General features: G+C 55.8%; 1 protein-coding gene across 1 annotated transcript in view; it reads right to left on the bottom strand.

The window, feature by feature from the left end:
* Window positions 1-1597: 1597 nt before the first annotated feature.
* Window positions 1598-18243, bottom strand: part of Fgd3 (FYVE, RhoGEF and PH domain containing 3) — a 42048-nt gene continuing 25402 nt past the window's right edge. Inside the window, exons 11-19 of the mRNA XM_026406934.2 lie at window positions 18083-18175; window positions 16455-16534; window positions 15274-15304; window positions 14584-14691; window positions 13525-13587; window positions 7279-7401; window positions 4510-4650; window positions 3065-3205; window positions 1598-2447 (exon numbers count right to left, since the gene is read on the bottom strand). Of these exons, the coding sequence (XP_026262719.2) occupies window positions 2196-2447; window positions 3065-3205; window positions 4510-4650; window positions 7279-7401; window positions 13525-13587; window positions 14584-14691; window positions 15274-15304; window positions 16455-16534; window positions 18083-18175 (1032 nt within the window). The 3' untranslated portion in view covers window positions 1598-2195. The remainder of the gene's footprint in view (window positions 2448-3064; window positions 3206-4509; window positions 4651-7278; window positions 7402-13524; window positions 13588-14583; window positions 14692-15273; window positions 15305-16454; window positions 16535-18082; window positions 18176-18243) is intronic.

Here is an 18243-nt window from a genome sequence, read left to right as displayed (position 1 = left end):
TGGCTCTGCAGGCAGAGGCCCCTCACTGCCCCTGTTGGAGCCTTGGTCTCCTAATCTGGCAAAAATGGGAAGAGCAGCCTGCGGCCTCCAGACCAGCCCCACTGGCACCTGGCAGGTCTGCGCGGTGGGTGACAGAGCCTGAGAGCCGGCCCTGCCTCAGGCCCCCGGTGACATGGAGCTGAGTGCCCTTCGGCACCTTGCCCCTGATTCCTGGCAGTTTTACCTTCTGTGGACTGAGCTGTACCCTCTGCCACCCAGGGGTGGCTGGGAACATGGTGATTTCAGACTGCAGCAACGGCTAGCATTTATGGGGATATTTCACAAGGAAGAATACCCGGGTTTCCTTGGTTTGTTTGTTTGTTTCTCTTTTTTCCCCGGATTTCTCTCACCTCTGGAAAACACTGGAAGCTCCCTCTGCCTCTCAGGCCCACACCGGGGGAGGCTCCCCACACTGTCCAGCACTGGCCTCGGTCCACCCGCAAGTCACTGTGAGGTCCTGGAGCCCTGTCTCCCTCCCATCCCCACGGGGGCTGCTGCAGCTGGAGACAGAGGTCGGGGTTACGGGCCCCACCCTGGGAGCCCCACAGCAGTCTCCGGACCCCCACAGACGGCAGTCCCTATGGGAGTCACTGTGCCCAGGGGGCCAGTTCCAGCTGATGGCTCCGTGGGTCTCACAGGCTTCATCTGTCCGTGACTGTTTCCCCCCCCTCCCCAGGTGGGAACATCCTGGGGTGGTGATGAGATGGCAGGAATGAACGCAGCTCTGGGAGCAGGTGGAGCCGTGTTAGGGCCCAAGCAAGGGTGTGAGCCTCGAAGAGGAGGGTGACATCAGGGCTGCTCCAGCCACCACGTGGGGCTCCATGCCTCCTGCACCTGAAGCCCTGCCCAGGCCCAAGCTGGGTGGGGCACTTGACGCATTTGCTTGAGGGACAGTGAGAAGGACCAGGCCCCAGCTCCTAGGTGGGCGCATGGAGCTGCTTTGCTTCCTGAGCCTCAGCTTCCTCAGGGCGAAGCGAGCACCAGGCACACGGCCAGGTGTAGCAGGGACTCCACGCACAGTGTCCTGGGGCCTCCCCACACAGCCCAGGAGTCTCCTGCAGGAGCCGGTTCCCCCCACCTTGCCTCTGCCCCACCCCAGCTCACTATGCCCCCGCCCCACCTTACCTGTGTCCCCATCTACCTGTGACAATCACCCATTTCTGGCTCACACCCACCCTGTCAGCCTCCCAGGTGGGCACCCCACATCTGCCCAGGTGTCCCCACATAGTGCCGTCATCAGTCTCTAACTCCCCCCCTCCCGCTGGCCCAGGGCTCTGTTGCACGGTACCCCCACCCTCATGACCTTTGCCATGTCCCCCACGTCTTGTACGCAAGACCCCAACACCCTTGGTTGGACCAGAGATGTAGAACTGCTGGGCCAGGGAGTACCCCACGCAATTCTGTCACCCTTGCGTCATCTCCTTCCTTGGGGGGCCCAAGGCTGTGCCCACGTGCTGAGAGCCAGTGTTTATTTACACAGACAAGCACGGCGTCCACCCCCGAAGGGGACAGCCACAGTCTCCCACGCCCACCACACAGGGCCAGGGCCAGCCTCCCAGCAGTGTTTCTGAGTGTGACTGTTCAGGACCTGAGAGTCCTGCGGGACAGGGCAGGTCCACCCTTGGTCCCTCCGTGGGTAGCTCAGACAGGGCGGCCAGCCGTGAGGCAGAGCCTCGGAGAGGGCGGAGAAGGCAGGTGGAGCCCAAGAAGCAAGTCCCAGTCCAGTTCCACAGGGGCCAGGGCAGACCCCAGGCAGCACTGCCCACTCCAGGAGCAACAGCGGACCCGGTGGGAAGCGGTCATCGCTGGGCAGCACCCACACAGCCTCCTCTGTCTTACGAGCCAAAGCGACCACAGGACCGACTCAGAGGACGTGGCCTTTGGCAGTAGCCCAGGTTCCCTGCTCCCGCCACACTGCTGGGCTAGAGCCAGGCTTGGGCTCTTTCCTGAGACGTGCTGGGTGACTCTGGGCAAGCGGGTGGTCTTCTCCGGGCCTCAGTTTCTCCTCATCAAAGCAGAGAGACCCTCCAGGGTCTGAGCCGTGGGACTTCCCACCGCCCCACCCCCGCAGTGCGTCACTTCTTCATGTGGTCAGACGTTGCCTCCCGGGAGAACAGCGGCTCCTCGTGTCATTGTCACAGAGAGCAAAGCTTTGCTCAGGAAGAAGCTGTGCCAGTCGGGGCCTGGGCCTGCGGGGCACCAGGGCTCTCCTGGGTGGTGTCCCCGTGGGCAGCAGCACGCAGTGCTCCCAGCCAGCTCTGCTGCAGCTCCCTGGAGGGGGCCCTGAAGTACCAGCACTGCTGACCCTGCTGCAGCTTCCACAGGTGTCCCGCTGTCAGTCCCTCCTCGGGGTCTGGAGTGCCCACCCTGCAGCCAGACAGAGGGACGGCGTGCGGCAGCCGGCCATCCTGCAGCAAGAGAGGGTCACCACCTGAGCAGGCCGCTGGACTGCCATGTCCAGTGCCAGGCCAACTCTGAGCCGGATGGGCCTGTGGACATGCAGGACAGGCGGCCCCTGGGAGGACGCTGGCAGGGGGCCTTGCCCACCTCACCAGAACCCCAGGCCCCGTGGCGTCCTTCTGATTCCCAAGTCCCGGGGAGCCAAGTCAGGACAGCCCCTGTGACACGGGCAGTCAGCAGCTGGGACTGAGAGGGACAGGGCAAGAGTTCCTGATGAACGAGGGGCCATGTGGGCTTTGTAGCTGCACCCGCCACGTTCTGTACTCCCAGCTGCGTCCAGCCAGGGCGAATGGACAGGTGAACAAGCAAGTGTGTGTGGGAGGGAGGAGCCAGCCCTCTGTGCCCCCTGCCTGCCCCTGGTCCCCTGGTTGGCTCTGGGGTCCTGGCATCACCCTGTCTCCTCAGGGTGGGGAGGAGGGTCATTCTGGGCAGCTGGGAAAACTGAGGCCTAAGACCACAGAATAGGTCAGCCCCAGGAGGGTGACCCAGACTTGCTGTGAGTGCTACAGGCCTGAGACTCTGGGCTGTGAGGACAGGCACATGACCTGGGGCAGGGAACACATACCTCGCTGCTGCCACGCAGGTCCAGCACCCGGGGGTCCGATGCGGGGATGGTGGCCCACACCTCAATCCAGGATGTGCCATTGTCTGAGAGCCACAGGGGGCCGCTGATGAGGCTGGGCTGGGGACCCACGGCGGGTGGTTTCTAGGAACACGGAGACAGGTGAGGTCACTGAACTGTAGAGGTCCCTCCCTTGAGGGGCCAGAGATGCTCCGAAGGAGCTGGCCACAGAGATGCGGCTGACACCTGGAGGGAGGCTGGGCCCGGCCTCACTTGGTTCCAGGGTCACTCCAGGCATTCTGAGGGGCTCAGGTGCCATAGAGTCACGAGGAGTTTGTAGAACATGGGGAGTGAGGCCACGAGGTCGAAACCTCAGGAGAAAAGCCTTGGTACAGTAAGCACCACGTGTGGGTCACCATGCAAAGGACCCTGCCGTTTCAGTTCTTCACACACCACATGCCACATAGAAGCGCACCCACCACACAAGCGTACACACACAATTCCCATGCCACACACACATACAACTCCCTCACCTGCCTCACTCACGGGTCCTCGTGATGTGCTCTAGAGCTGCTCTGGAGAGGAGTCCCTGAGACATCTACACGTGGTTCCAACACCATTTGCTAGATCTGGTCTCCTAAGACCTGGTGGCCCTTTGAGGCCTGAGCCCACCCTCCACAGGTCTCCCAGAATACGTGTCAGTATTGACCATGCAGAACCAGGTGGGCCCAGGCGGGCAGGGCACGGAGCATCCTACTGGGCCTCCATTCTGCCCTGGTCCTCATATCCTTACATCTGTGACCTCTTAGAGCAAAAACCCAGAGAAGGGACCCCTGACAGCTACGAGCCAGGATGGTCAGGAGCTTCGACCACACATGGACCCCAGCCTATCTGGCCACCCAACTGAAGCCTTAGGAGGAAAACCAATGTTATAAACAGGTTCCAGGAAACCCAACTTCTTGAAGCTGGCGCTGAGAACATCATAGTGTGTCAAGTGGAGAGAAAGGGCAATACATTTTTCTGGAAAAGCATGTTTTCCCTTTCTCAGATTTCCTAGGACTTCAGAAAGTAGGGACTGTGTTAGAAAAGTGGCCATATTCAGGGGAAGTAGGGGACCTCCCACGTACCTCCAGGACCTGCCTGTCCTAAGGACTAGCAGGGAGGCAGGCCATCGGGTAGACCTCAGTGCTGGACTTGGGGGCAGCTCCATACTAATCAGGGTCACAGGGAGTGGAGCTGACAGGGGTTCCCATCTAACCCCTGGATAAGAATCATTCCCAAGCCTCCGCCCTGAGCCGTCCTGAGAAGCCCAGTGTGCACTTACTTTGTATGATATTTTGCTTTCAATTGGCAATCACTCCAACTGGCTCTCCCCGGTTCCAGGACCTGTGAAGTCCACTGAGACCCCTTCCCCCTCATTTCCAATCTGAGGAACCAGGGCCACCCACCTCTGTGCTCTGCTTGGAATCAGAGGGAGCCTCAGCACTGGGACTTGCAGGGGCCACCCGCTCTGCCAGGAAACACCCTCTGCAGACCCGGCTCTGTCTGCTGTTCTCAGCCTTGAATTCAGAGCACTTCCCACAGATGACCTGCAAGACAGAGAGTCCTGTGACCCGGCAACCCAGGCAGAGGAGAAGGAGAGACGCAACAACATGGGAGGAGTGACGGCTTGGCCTAGAATGAGGAGGGGGCCAGGAGCCCCCTCTAAGGGCAGAGCAAGACTGGTGCCCCCATGTCCTGTCCTCCTTACCTGGATGACCCAGAGTTCAAGGACCTATATGCAAAAAGAATGGGCTGAGCCACCAAGCACATGAGAAGACCCCAAATCACTGGTCATCAGGAAAATACAAATCAAAACATAAGGAGAAACTACCTCACACCCTTCAGGATGGCTATTATTTAAAAAAAAAATAGCCAGGCATTGTGATGAACACCTGTTATTCCAGCGACTCGAGAGGCCGAGGCAGAAGGATTTGAAGTTTGAGGCCAGCCTTGGCAAGACTATGTCTCAAAATAAAAAGGTCAGGGGATGTAACAGTGATAGAGTACTCCTGGGTTCAAATCCCGATGCCACACACACACACACACACACACACACACACAACAAGTGTCGGTGAGATGGAGAAATTGGAAACTTTTTACTATCAGGGGGATGCAGAATGGGACAGCTGCTATGGTACAGTGTGGTTCCTGCTCAAAAAATTAAACATAGAATTACCATAGGAACCAGCAAAACCCCTCTGGACATACACCCAAAGAACCAAAAACAGGAACTGGAAGAAACATGTGCATAGCTCCTAGCAGCACTACCCATCATCCCTCAAAGATGAAGGTGACCCAAGTGTCCATGATGCATGAACAAGGAAATCCATGCATAAAATGGAATACGGAAGAACATGGAAATAAGCCAGTGGGTGCCCCTTTGGGACTCTTCCAGAGCTCTCACTACCCGGGACCCCATCCCCACTGGCAGACGCCTCCATTTCTCTGGGCCTCGTCCCATTGTCTCTCCCGCCTCAGTCTTCCTCCCTGCACTGGGTCATCTCCCCAGAACACGAGCCTCTCCTCCTGACCCAGCTCTCTGCACTCCCCCACTTCAGCACCCCCTTCTCTTTTCAACCCTGGGCATTTTCGTGCCCTGACCTGACACTGCCTGGGTCACACCAAACTTGGCCTCCCTGTGGTCAAGGATGATGCTGGACTCAGCACCTGGGAGCCCTTGCAGCGTGGAACCACCTCTCCTGAGATGCTCACCCCTCTCTGGGCCATCTCCCCTGCTTTCCTGACCCCCATGGAGACTGGGGCTCCTAACGGCTCCCTCCCTGGGCACAGCCGGCTGAGCCCTCCCACCCTGTCCTGCACCCTGTCAGATGCCAGGCCCCTCCCCACTCCACATCAGTCAGCTGACCTGGGCTCCTCCCTCCCTTCCACGGCAGCCCAGGCTCTGGATAAGCGCCTCTCACATCCTCTTCCATTCCTTCCTCACGAGAGACTCCAGCTGTCTCCCATCTGCTTTCCACCAAGACGCCAGCATAGGAGCCCACAGAAGCTCCATCTTCCACCTGACCTTGCTGGCTTCCCTGACCCCGGCACAGCTTGGGCCTGAGCCACAGCCTGTGGGCCATCCTGTACCCCCCACACCCTTCTCCCCAATATTCAGCCATTCACCCTTCCATCCATCCCACCACCCATCTATCCATCATCCATCCATCCATGTAGCCACTCACCCACCCACCCATCCAAGGACTCATCCACTTATTCCTTCCTCTTCTAGATCCTGGCCAGCATGGCAAGGTTTTACATAAAGACGTGACAAGGAACACCTGCAAGGAACAGACTGTTGACACTCTTTGAAAAGACATCTCCAAGTCATCTGTGGTGAGATCCACTTGCAAACAGATGTAATTTTAATACCTTAACCTAAAAATACTTGAATCATTGGGTTCTTCCTCCCTCCCCTACCTCTGGTACTGAGGATGGAACCCAGGGGTACTCCATCATTGAGCTACAACCTCAGCCCCTGTTATTTTTTTACTTTGAGACAGGGTCTCAATAGGTTACCCAGGCTGGCCTTGAACTGGTAAACCTCCTGCCTCAGCCTCCGGAGTCACTGGGATTACAGGTGCGCTCCACGGCACCTGCTCCTCAGGGACACTTACATGCTTCCATAGTCCACTCTCAGGAGCAAGGGATCTGGAGGTGAGTGAAGAGGGATGGAGATGGTGTGGGTGTTTGCGGGGGACTGTCAGAGATGTCCCTCTTCACAGGGGCCCTGGGCACTGGGGCGGAGGTGGGCAGGAGAGCGCTCCACCTTGGCCACACCCTCCCCTCCAGTCCCTCCTCTGCTCCTCGTGCAAGGACATTACCATCCCTTTGTGCTCAAGGTTGCCCAGCTAGGGGCGCTGTGGTTCTAACTCCAAAGTCTTTTTAGATGCAAAGAATGTTTGTCAGACACTGGAGCTGACAGGAGAAATGTGATTAAGCTTCTACTGCAGAGGGACAATCTCATGCTCAAGGACGTCTGCGTCCAAGAGGCGGGATCTGGAGGTGTCCTTACAGGGCGGCCACGTGGTTCTGAGAACTCACCAGCTGCACGCATGCGCCGCATCTGCCGCTGGCTGGCAGGGCTCAGCTCCTGCCCTTGAGGACTTGTGAGCACCTGGCAAGGGACCCCTGCTCGGTGTCGAAGCCCCTCCCTCCCTCTCGCCCGCACTCACTGCCCCGCACAGCTTGCAGTGATGCCTCCTCTTGGTGATGGAGTTGAAGGTCTCACCGCAGCTCTTACAGCTCTGCTTCTCCTTGTCACGCTTGGCCTTCGAGGAGAGTTTTCTGGACTCGAGCTACAAAGACACACACGGTGCCATCAGCTTCCATGAATGTATTGCAGCACGCTGCCCCATTGAGGAGTGGAATGAGCTAAAGAGTCAAGGAGGCCAGATCCCCCTTCCTGCGCTGACCCCCAGGGTCCACCCCAGTGCATCCCATCCCATCAAGCAATATTCCAAATGGATCAAGAACTTTATGTTTGGAACAACTCGGCCAGTGACTATCTGGTGTGTCTGAGAAAAAATATCAACGGAGCCAAGGCTGGAGGGAAATGGTGCATACTAGATGGCAGTCTGCACAGATGGCATGTGGCACCAGGGACCGGGGTGTCCCCACCTCCAACCCTGCAGCTCTTGGAGATTCTGAGTCCATCTTTCATCCAGCTCTGAACTGGGCACTCAGGCAGGTCCTCCCTCGGCCACGTGCCTGAAACATCCGTATGTGCTTGTGTATCAGTGGGGGAGCGTGTGGGAGCACACAAGAGGAAACCGGGGAGCCCAGGCCCTGCTCAAGGGCTCAATTCCCCATTCTGTCTCCTGCAATGCTACCTGAACTTCCCAGAGAGGTTGGTGGCACGGAGGACAGGAGCAGCTTTACCGAGGCTGCAGCTGAGCCTCAGTCTCCCTGTCTGACTATGACCAGTGACAGTCCCCAGGCTCCTGCCCTGGCCCTCATCAGCCAAGAGGCCCTGGATGAGTCACTTCTCTTCTGAGCTTCAATTTCCTCATTTGTCAGGTGGAGTGAGTAACTGAGGCCCAGGGCAAGGAACGGACAGTGAGAAGGAAAAGGACAGCATAGAGGAAGGGGCCATCCCCGGGGTCTGCCATGGCTCTGCAGCCTCTGTCCCCTGCCCACCTTCAGGTGAGAAATCAAAGGCCCAGGTGGAAGGAGTGGTTGGCAGTCAGGTGGCCAGACAGCTCGGACCTGTGACTCTCAGGGACCTAGGGTAGAGGACCCTTCCATGGCACCCAGGAGGCAGCTGAGAACCCAGGAAGCTGTGGGGCCATCGGGGAATCGGGGGATGGAGGGAAGGCTGTGACATGCTGGGGCGGGTGGCCAACAGCTCAGCCCCCAGGATGAGTGGAGGCCCAGCCCCAGCCAAAGTTCAGAAGAAAATTCCTAGGGCAAGGAGGCCTACTCAGGGCTGGGGACATCATCAGGCAAGTCTGCCATGGTCAGCCCATAGAGCTAAGCCAAGCCCTAGGACAGGGGCCCTAGCACTTCCTGGCTCCTACATACTGAGGCCCATAGCCCATCTCTCATGAGGCTCTGCCCCTGACCAGACTAGTTCCTCAACACAGAGATCTGGTTTGATTTGTAGATTGCAGTGACCAGGTGGCCAGAGGGGGAGGAAGCCCCCTGTGTGGCCAGGGATGGGTCTACTGGTCAGCCACACTCCCCTCTTTGATGAGGTTACCAGGCAGTTTGACGCAAGGAAAAGGCTCAGATTCTCTGCACAGGTGTCAGGATGTCTGAAAGCTGGACCCACGTCTTTCCAGGACGTTGGAAAGTAACTGGTCAAGTAACTCTGCCCAAACCACCCAAAATGTGCCAACATCGACCCAGAAGTTGGTCTCCACCAAGGGCCAACAGGGCTGTTCCCTAAGCAGTTCTTCTTCATTGGAGTTAGCTGCACATCCCGGAACTGGGGGGAGAACTCCATAAGACAGACTCAGACCCCAAGCAGTGGCCCTGATGGAGTCACATCAGTTACATCAGACAGCGGAAAGACACAGCATGGGAAATCCAGGTGGACACAAGCCAAGGGCACAGCACAGGGTCTTTCCTACAGGAGGCGGCCAGCAGAAGCCAGGCCGGGCCCCTCTACTCCTCTTGGGATGGCTCTTTCCTGGAGCACAGGGTGGGCCTCCTCCAGGAAAGGCAAGTCCCGCATTGTGAGGGAGTCCTTGGCACAAGGGTGGCCAGGGTGAGGTCCTTGCTGGTGCCTTGGGTCTTGGTGTCACCACCCACAGTAGGTCTAGCACCCTGGGACCTTTTGCACTCTGACTTTTAGAGCTTCTGTGGACACAAGGGGACTTTTGCAGAATGAGGAAGGCTTTGAATTCTTCGGGGCCCCTTACAAAACTTCCTGGTTGGGGTTTGGCTTCTCTTTGGAAAGAGGGTCGTAGAGGGACAGTACCTCTAAAGACATCTCAGCCCAGGAAATGAAACCACTGTACCATGGGTAGATTCATTTTCCTTTCTACATAGGCTAAGAAAAAGCTTAAGTTTGGAATTCTGGAGCAAAGATCACTCTTTGGTGTCAGAATTAAATTTTTCTTTTGAGAACCTTGTAAATGCCCACTGTGCGTATATATGTCCCACCCTGTTTGCTCAGTGCAGGTCGACAGACGCACCCTGAGCCATTCCGGGTCTCACCCAAAGCTCAGCTCAGCTCAGCTCTGCTGGGGATGCGGTGGGGGTGGAGACACCCATGGAAAACACACAGTGATACCTACTCCGGGCAGGGATGCCTCAGCTGTAGGCCTATTGCTGGAGGTGGGGCAGGCCCCAGGTTGGTGCAGGTGAAGGGACAAAGATGAGGAGAACAGAACTGCAGTTGTGACCCCAAGAACCTGGCTGTCATGGGGTGAATGCTATAGAACCTGCAGAAGGCTGAGCCTGGGCAGGAGAAGGCAAGTGAGGTAGACCAAGCAGTCATTTGGCCACGAGTACCATAGTGACCACAGTCTTACCCAGGGAGATGCCAGACATGGATTGAGGTAAGGAGGTGGGCGGGCATTGAAGCGCTTATTATATTAGGCACCCAACAGTTTCCCTGATCTCTCCTGCCAGGGGAAACTGAGGCTGGAGAAGGTTAACACTTGCCTGAGGCCTCAATCCTTGGCCAATTCTGAGTCTGTGTCTTTCTGCAGGGTAAACCATTTTAAAACATGACCTTTCTGGTTCCTTCCAGCTAGAACACTTCTGGTCTGGGCACTGACCCCCAGTTAGCCCTTGCCAATGCCCCTTGGGCCAGCCCTAAGCATGGCTATTCCTACAAACAACCCAGTCCTCCTCACCCAGGGCTTCCTTGACCACATCCCCACCCACTTCTGCTTTTTCTCCATCTCTAGGGCATTGGAGGTCCCATCTCCATGGCGTAGGGGCTCAGCCCCAGGGAAAGTAGCACAAATAAGAAACTGGTGGCTTCCCAGGGTGCCCGCAATCCTAGCTACTCCAGAGACCAAGGCAGGAAGATGGCAGGTTCGAGACTAGCCTTGGCAGCTCAGCAAGAACCTGTCTGAAAAAAAAGTGGGGGGCTGTGGATGTCGTTCAGTTGTAAAGTGTCCCTAGATTCAACCCCTAGCACTAAACAAGTGGCTTTCATATGCCTCAGTGACCAGTGATGCCTCCTGAGGCCTATCCCAGGCTGAAGACTGGATCCAGTCCAGGGTACCTCATGAAGCAGTGGGCTGCCTGGGAGTGTTCGCACACAGTTATGTGAGCTGTGGAGTCCCCTGCTGACTGTGAGCACGCACCCTTCTGGCAGGACAGTCTGTGGGTGCAGCCACACACCCACAAGTACCCACTGCTTCCCATACATCCCTATAAATCCTCCAGGAAAGGGACCAGGAACCACATGGGTTGGGTACCACCAGCCTCACTCACACTGTTGAGCAATATGAATAGTTGCCCATGGGCTGATTCACACAATAAGTGTGGGCAGAGCACACAAAGGGGCAAAGGCTTGGGGCCTGGCAGAGCAAGGGAGTCCAGGGCATCTCAGGGAGCAGGGCAGGAAGCAGGTACAACCAGACAAAAGCTGAGCCAGGCAGCCAGCTGGGAGCTTAGACATTCGTTTCCCTGCTGGTTTCCTGTACCACCCTCTGACTTTCTGACTTTCAGTTTCAACAGAATTGACCCCCAGGATGCCTGCTGTGTGGGCAGGCAGCAGTGCCACTGAGGAAGGGGTCTCTCCTCTTGCCTGCTTGTCTTGAGCTTCCCCCTTCGCCTCCTCGTCCCACCCCTGAAAGGCCCCAGCCTTCCCTAGGAACTTCCACAGGGTTGTCTGACGCCCATCCAGACACCCCATGAGACCTGGTAAGCTCAGGTCGCAGGGAAGGGGATGACACCAGCCAGGCCACCCAGGCGGGCCTACCTGGCCAGGGCTGCACACTGCTCTGTGAGGTGGGAAGTGATGTCACCCTACCAAAGAGGTATGTGCCTCTCCTCCCAGCCTTTCCCTGCTCTTCACCACCAGGTGGCCCTGTCCCCACGGGGATTCCTTGACATCTGCTTCAGGGCCAACACATGGCACTCCCCTGAACCTGCTTCCTCCCCCACAGTGGGACTGGCCGTGACACAACTCCAGAGTGGCAATAGGACTGGGATACCAGAGACCTCAAGGGCTGGCCATGAGTGGGCAGGCTGAGTCCTCAGCTGGCCTGGGCCTCATCCAGGTAGGCCCACACCTGTCCCTGAGCAGTGAGACGTCTGGGGTGTGTGAAAGAGAGACAGAGACAGACATGAGAGACAGGAGGATAGACAGGGAGACGGAGAGGAAGTACGGGGAGCGAGGCAGGTGTGCAGAGCATGTAGGGCTGTCCTCTGTGGCGGTGTCTCGAAGACCCCCAGGGGGGGGAGGAGCCCATGTCTAGGCTGGGGCTGGGGACAGCCAACCTGAGCCCGGAGAACAGCAGGACCCAGCAAGGTGCCTAGGAATGGCCTTACCAGCACTCTGGTCCCAGCAGCCACCCAGGGTGCTCCTGGGCTCCCTGTGGCATCAGTGTTAGTGAGTGTCGAGCCCCAGTTAATGACATGGCTCCAAGTGCTGGTGCTCACTGGAGCAGGAAGTCACTGGGGGACTCCACTGCGCTTCTTTAATCTCCCACATTAAATGGAGGGAGAGGGGTCTCTCCAAGGTCTCCGTGGAGTCCCTGGCTGGCAGGCACGGGGCCTGGCCCTGAGTGTCACCCTTGGGGGCTGCTCTGAATTCAGGGAGATGAGAACACAGGAGGCAAGAGGTGAGAGCACCAGCTTAGGGTGAGGGCTGAGGCCAGGATGCTTTCCTGGGCTCCTCCTAAGGACCTGGTACCTTGCTGCCACATGACAGGGGGAACCTAAAGAAACCTGCTAGCCTCGCTTGCTCTTAGCTGACTTAAAATCACTAATTCTGGAGGTCACACAGCTGGGCGATCGTTATTAGTCTCCCAGTAGGTTTTTTTGGTAGGTAACAGCTCTGACATGTGGACTATTGTGATTATGGCCGCCCAGGTTATTTTCCAGGGACCATAAAGCAGCCTCCGCTGAAAACTCTGACTCCTCACCCAGGCCTGGCACGTGTTCTGTGGGAGACTGGACAAGATGAGAACCCTTGGCATCCGCCTTCATGTAATGCCTCTCCCCTTTGTTCCATTTTAACCTTTGGGTCAGATTTTTATACTCAGCTCTCGATGTGGACATGCTGGTCATTTGAAAAGTGTTTTGTCCAAAACTACAATGTAGGGTAGACTTGCCTGGTCTCTCTTTCTCTCTCTCTCTCTCTCTCTCTCTCCCCCTCCCTCCTTCAAGGCTAAGGGCACCTGCCAGCCACCTTGACTGGAAACACCAAACCATGAAAGGAGTAAGAAGAGGTGGCACCAGAGTTCCTCCAGGGTATTTAGACGAGAACAGTCCTTCTCTTAAAAGCCTAGCCCACTGTCCTGTTACTCCTCCTAGTCTATATCTCTAACTCCTCAAGTTCCTGGAATGGAAAAGCTATGTTGTGAGCAAAGTCCCCACTTCTCCATTCTTTGGCGGCTGAATAAAGCCTTTCTTTCTCCCCAACACTCGCCTCTTTGACATTGGTTTTTCCGTGGCTGATCTTCTGGACCTGGGTTCAGTATGATGACATGTTTTCTTAAGGCCTAAATTTACACGGAACAAGCACAAATGTTCATGTAGAGCTCAGAGAATTCGTGCACAGGCACACAGCCACGTGACAACCACCAACAGACTCCCTGGCGGCCTCTACCAAGAGCCCCAGCAGTGACCACCTCCAGGATCCAAGTCACCAGAGCCTGGTCTCAGACATAGCTTCACAATTGCACACCCTGGCCCTGAACACACTGGGGGGAGGGGCAGGCTGACCTCTGAGCTTTGCTTGACCCCTGACACCTCCTGCCCCTGTTGAATGCTGGGTGTGCGTTACTTACCCCTATGGCACCCCCACTGCCATCGGTCACCAATGCAGGCTCCAGGGAGCTTGTGCTCACCATCTAGAAAGGAATTCAGAGGCTGAATGTAAGGTGACTCCAAGGCCACACGGCTGCATGTTCTGTGCAGCAGGGGGTCACTTCCTCAAACTCAGCACCTCTGTGCATGGCGGTAGGAGGTGCAAGAGAAAGAATCAGCAAAGCCTCATAAAGTCTGTGTGGAGCTATTCCCACAGATGGGGCTGCTAAGCAAGGCTTGGCAAGCTGGTCCCTCCTGGACGCACCTCCACAGAGTCTGAAGGGCAGCCTGGACCCAGGGCATCAGGTTCCCTCTTCCCAGGGGTCCTTGCTATGCCCCTAGCCCCCACCCAGGACACTGCCCAGGAACAGACACTTCCAGGCCTTCCTCGCAGCAGGCCGAGATCAACCTCCTGGTTCAACTTTCTCTCCCAGATAGGAGGGATGGCCAGGCTCTGCCTTGGCCTCAGCCCTGTCTTTTCCTCCTGGCTACTCAGTGGAGACCCTGCAGCAGGCCTCCTGCACTGACCCAAATCCACATGGAGTCTACCCCCTGTCCCCCAGGGCAGCTCCCCAGGGAATCAGAAGAGCTGCCCTCAGTGCTCTCTCCACAGGGCTCTGAGCTGACATTTCCCGGAGCATGAGGGCATTAGGGGAGAATTTACAACTGCAAAAAGATGCCTGCAGCCATTGGACATCCTGGGTTGGTCACAGTGGCATAGAGGAAGGGCACAGGGGCTCAGTGATGATGGCGATGACAGTGATCTGGGTGTGTCCCTGAGCTTCTGTGAAACTCAGGTTCCACGGGCATTAAGATAAGACCCTTCCATGCACAAGGCTGGCATGCAGATGGCAAAACACAATAAGGTACTTCTTCCACACAGGCACGGACCCCCAGACTGTGGGGCCCAGCAGGCTGCAGGGGGCACTCTGTCAAGGGCAGGCAGGTGAACACACGTCTGAGCTCCCTTCCTGGATGCCTGCCCCTCTCTCCTGGGCAGCCAGCCATCCCCACCCTCCTGGCACAGGCTTCTGACTCACCGGGGAATCTGGGCAGAGGCCCGAGTCCTCGTCCAGGCTGCAGGCACTGCTGAACGCCCTGAAGGTCTCGCTCTTCTGCTTGTGCTTCTCAATGGTGGCCTGAATGACCTGGACCCAGAGCAGAGCCAGAGGGCTGTCAGAGCTTGAGGAGGACGTGGACACTGTGGGGGGCATCTGCCTGCCTCTGTCCTCCAGGATGGGGTCTGGGTGTCATGGAACACTGCCCACGCCTGTGACCATTTTATTTCCCCTCAATGAATGTGAGTTGGGGGTGCAGCTAGTCCCACAGATGGGGCTGCTAAGCAAGGCTTGGCAAGCTGGTCCCTCCTGGATGCACCTCCACAGAGTCTGAAGGGCAGCCTGGACCATGGGCTCTTCCTTGGAGCCACTGGGACCACGGAGACCCCCTCTGAAGGAGGACACTTACCTGCAGCCCCTCTGGGCCCATTTACGGCTACTTATTTATGGGGGAGGAGTTCAAAGTGGCAAGTGGATTGAAAGTCTTGTGGCATCTGAAGGCGCTTATGAAGACACGCCAGTCACTACCTGACTTCAAGGGGCGGAACACTGGGAGAAGCAATGAGCGGTGGGGGACATGGTCACAGAGCCACCTTCTCTGATCCAACAGGAAATGGTCACACTGCTCAATAACTTGGGGATCTGGTTATTTCAAAAATTTAGAAGCTTTACCTGAATCCATTCTTTCTTCTCTTCTTCTGTCCTATAAAAACAAGAATAGTATTTTACTAACCTGGTCTTGGAGACTGACTGTAGACCGCCAGTCTCTCTCCGCCCTGCGCACACACCAGCCACTCATTCTCCTAACTGAGGCTTGAGGCGTGGAAGGTTGGCTCTCAGGGCCTGAAGCAATTGTGGCCAGGTAGGACCAGGCTGGCCATTCAGAGCAGCTGCAGCAAGGCCAGTCAACCCACCCCTCCCTGGGCCTTAGCAGATGGTTACAGACTCTCAAGTCAGGGGTGAGGTGTGGGAGGCTGGATCTGCCACACACTCACAACACAAGCCTGGCAATGGGACCACAGCCTCTGAAATTCAGAACAGACACACTGCACTTTAACCAGCAACGTTGTCAGAAATGTATCAGATGGATACAATGACACAGACACACAAAATCCTAAGCATGAGAACACTGTCACCAATTGCCAGGGTGAGATCCAGGGAGGTCCAGGGACCTATCCATGGGAACCTGTTAATGATGATGAGGGAGAATTATGTTGCTTTAGAAAATGGTGTGAGGATAAGGGACGATGCCTGAAAAATTTAGTGAAAAATGGAAGATGTGGTCCAGGCTATCCTGGAATAGCATCTGTGGTTATCCCATCTGGAGAGGTGATTTTGAAAGAGTACATGGGGCTATGTGACGGAGCACTCGCCTAGCGTGTGCAAGGCCCTGGGTTCAATTCCCAGGACTGAAAAAAATAATCCTGATATAAAATTCTTTTTTTTTTTGGTAAATATTTATTTTTTTAGATGTAGATGGACACAACACAATGCCTTTATTTTTATGTGGTGCTGAGGATCGAACCCGGGTCCCGCCCATGCTAGGGGAGCGCTCTGCCACTGAGCCACAATCCCAGCCCCTAAAATTCTTGAAAAGTATGTGAGTGTAGAAACTTCCAGAAGGATCCTTAAGCAAGGGTTAAGAATGTCTGCCGGGCCTGGGGAACAGGAACTGGGCAGAGGCTTAATTTTTATTGACCTCCCCTTGGTGTAGTAAAACGTTGAATTGTGGATAAAAGAAAAAAAAATAAAAATATATTGAAAGGTTATTGCATTTAGGAAAATACACCGTTTGGACAATGAGGTCAAAGAAGTTCACAGCGCAGCAGACACTAGGGAGGCCAGAGCCATACCGGGCCTGAAGCTCCAGGGACCTTTTCTTTCCTGTGATGATGAATGTATGTGCTGCGTTTGGCTTGACGATATCCTGCACCTGCAGGAACAGGAGAAAAGAACAAAGAACAAAACATAAACAAACTCAAGCCCGTCATTCCAGCTCTTCCTCAGCACCAGCCACATGCAAAATTTTTTTTTTCACATGGAAAATCATCTTTGAAATTTTTCCCTAGGGAGATGTCAGAGGCGATAGGTCATGGTGGCTGCTGACAGCTGCTGCAGGAGGGGACCCAAGGGGGATACTGGATTGTCTGCCCTGCCCAAAGAGGGCTGGGACCCTGTGCTTGGAACATGGCTGATCACATGCCTGACCAAACCTATCTGCCCATCAGCCTCCTCTAGAGGTGGCCCCCAGCCAGTCCCAGCCCAGCCTTTCCCACCAGCACTTCCAGACCCCACCTCCCTGCAGCAGGTACACTCCTTAGGGGGGTTGAGGATCTTATGAGAAGAGCTAGGCAGGCCTGAGCCCCCTTACAGATATCTGAGTCCATGTGGGCAGGTGCATCCTCAGTGTAAAGACGAAAATGGAAGAGCATGAGCCCAGATAGAGTGGATGAAATAGTGTTGTTTCCTTCTGGAGTCTCAGAATCCGCCCTCAGCACCAGACCACAGAGCACAGTGGCAGAACAGAACTGGTGGTCCCTGTGGTCCTCAGTCCCCTCAGAATCCACCTCCTCCCTACACCTGCCAGCTGGTGGCTTTAAGGAATACAGACTCTGGACCCTGCTCAGAACCTCTGGACTCTCCCAGCCACAGGCTGAGAACTGCATTAACACATCAGATTCATTATCAGGACTGATTTCTTATAGAGAAACACTGGGAAAATGGTTGCTTCTAACTAGGGAAAAAGGTATTTTCCCCCTCTCTGGTTAGCCACTTGTAATAGCTGGGTTTCTTAACCTAGATTCAGAGAATTTCAAGGAAAGAAGGGGTTTTATTTTTTGGTGTCATTTAAGAAAAACTTTACTTTTCTTCCCTCACCCAGGAACTTTACTTTGGAAACGATTAAACACTTTCATGTAGCCAATATTTTTGGAGCTCTGGCTAATTCAAAGCCTTCCCCACAGGGGACAGCATCTATTCCACCTGCCACCGTGAGACATGGAACAGGCTCACAGAACCAGGGTATAGCAAGCACACACAGGCACCTGTGAGCCCTCTGCTGGCTCCAAGAGGGTGCAGGAAAGGAGAGAGCTCAGGGCCAGGGTCCAGGCCAGGGAAGCAGACCCATGATCCACCTCAGATTTGTTCCTATAACCTAAGCATCACCTTTGGGCCTCTAAATGAGGCCCTGAGGTCTGGCCTTAGGTGACAACCCCTGCAGCTATTGAGTCTGTGCACTTGAGATTCCAATCACCTCCTGTGTCAGCCAATCATTCAACATGGGGCCAGCAGGGACCAGGCAGGTGGGCCAAACCAGAGAGTGTGGAACCCTGCCCACCCAGCCCAAGATGACAGGGCCAAGATGATGTCCTAGCCACTCTTTGATTACATATAGAGTTGGTGGCCAGAGCCTGAGTCCCCACTCCTATTTGTGCCCCACCCCCAGTGGGGGAGCAGGCTTGGGAGATAGGGGCTCACCCACCTGGAGACCAGAGATGTCCATTTTCTCCCTGACACTGAACTTCTGGCCCATGAGTCGCAGTTTGGGCACACAGTAGAGGACCATGCTGTTGAACTGAAAGAGGGACAACATGGTGAGTGGCCACAGGACACTTGCTCCTTCTAAGTTTTTCTTTTTCTTTC

Source organism: Urocitellus parryii, chromosome 13 (assembly GCF_045843805.1).
Source record: "Urocitellus parryii isolate mUroPar1 chromosome 13, mUroPar1.hap1, whole genome shotgun sequence".
In the NCBI taxonomy this organism is placed as follows: Eukaryota; Metazoa; Chordata; class Mammalia; order Rodentia; family Sciuridae; genus Urocitellus; species Urocitellus parryii.
Note: the sequence above shows the minus strand (reverse complement) of the source record. Positions and strands in the feature narration are given on the sequence as shown.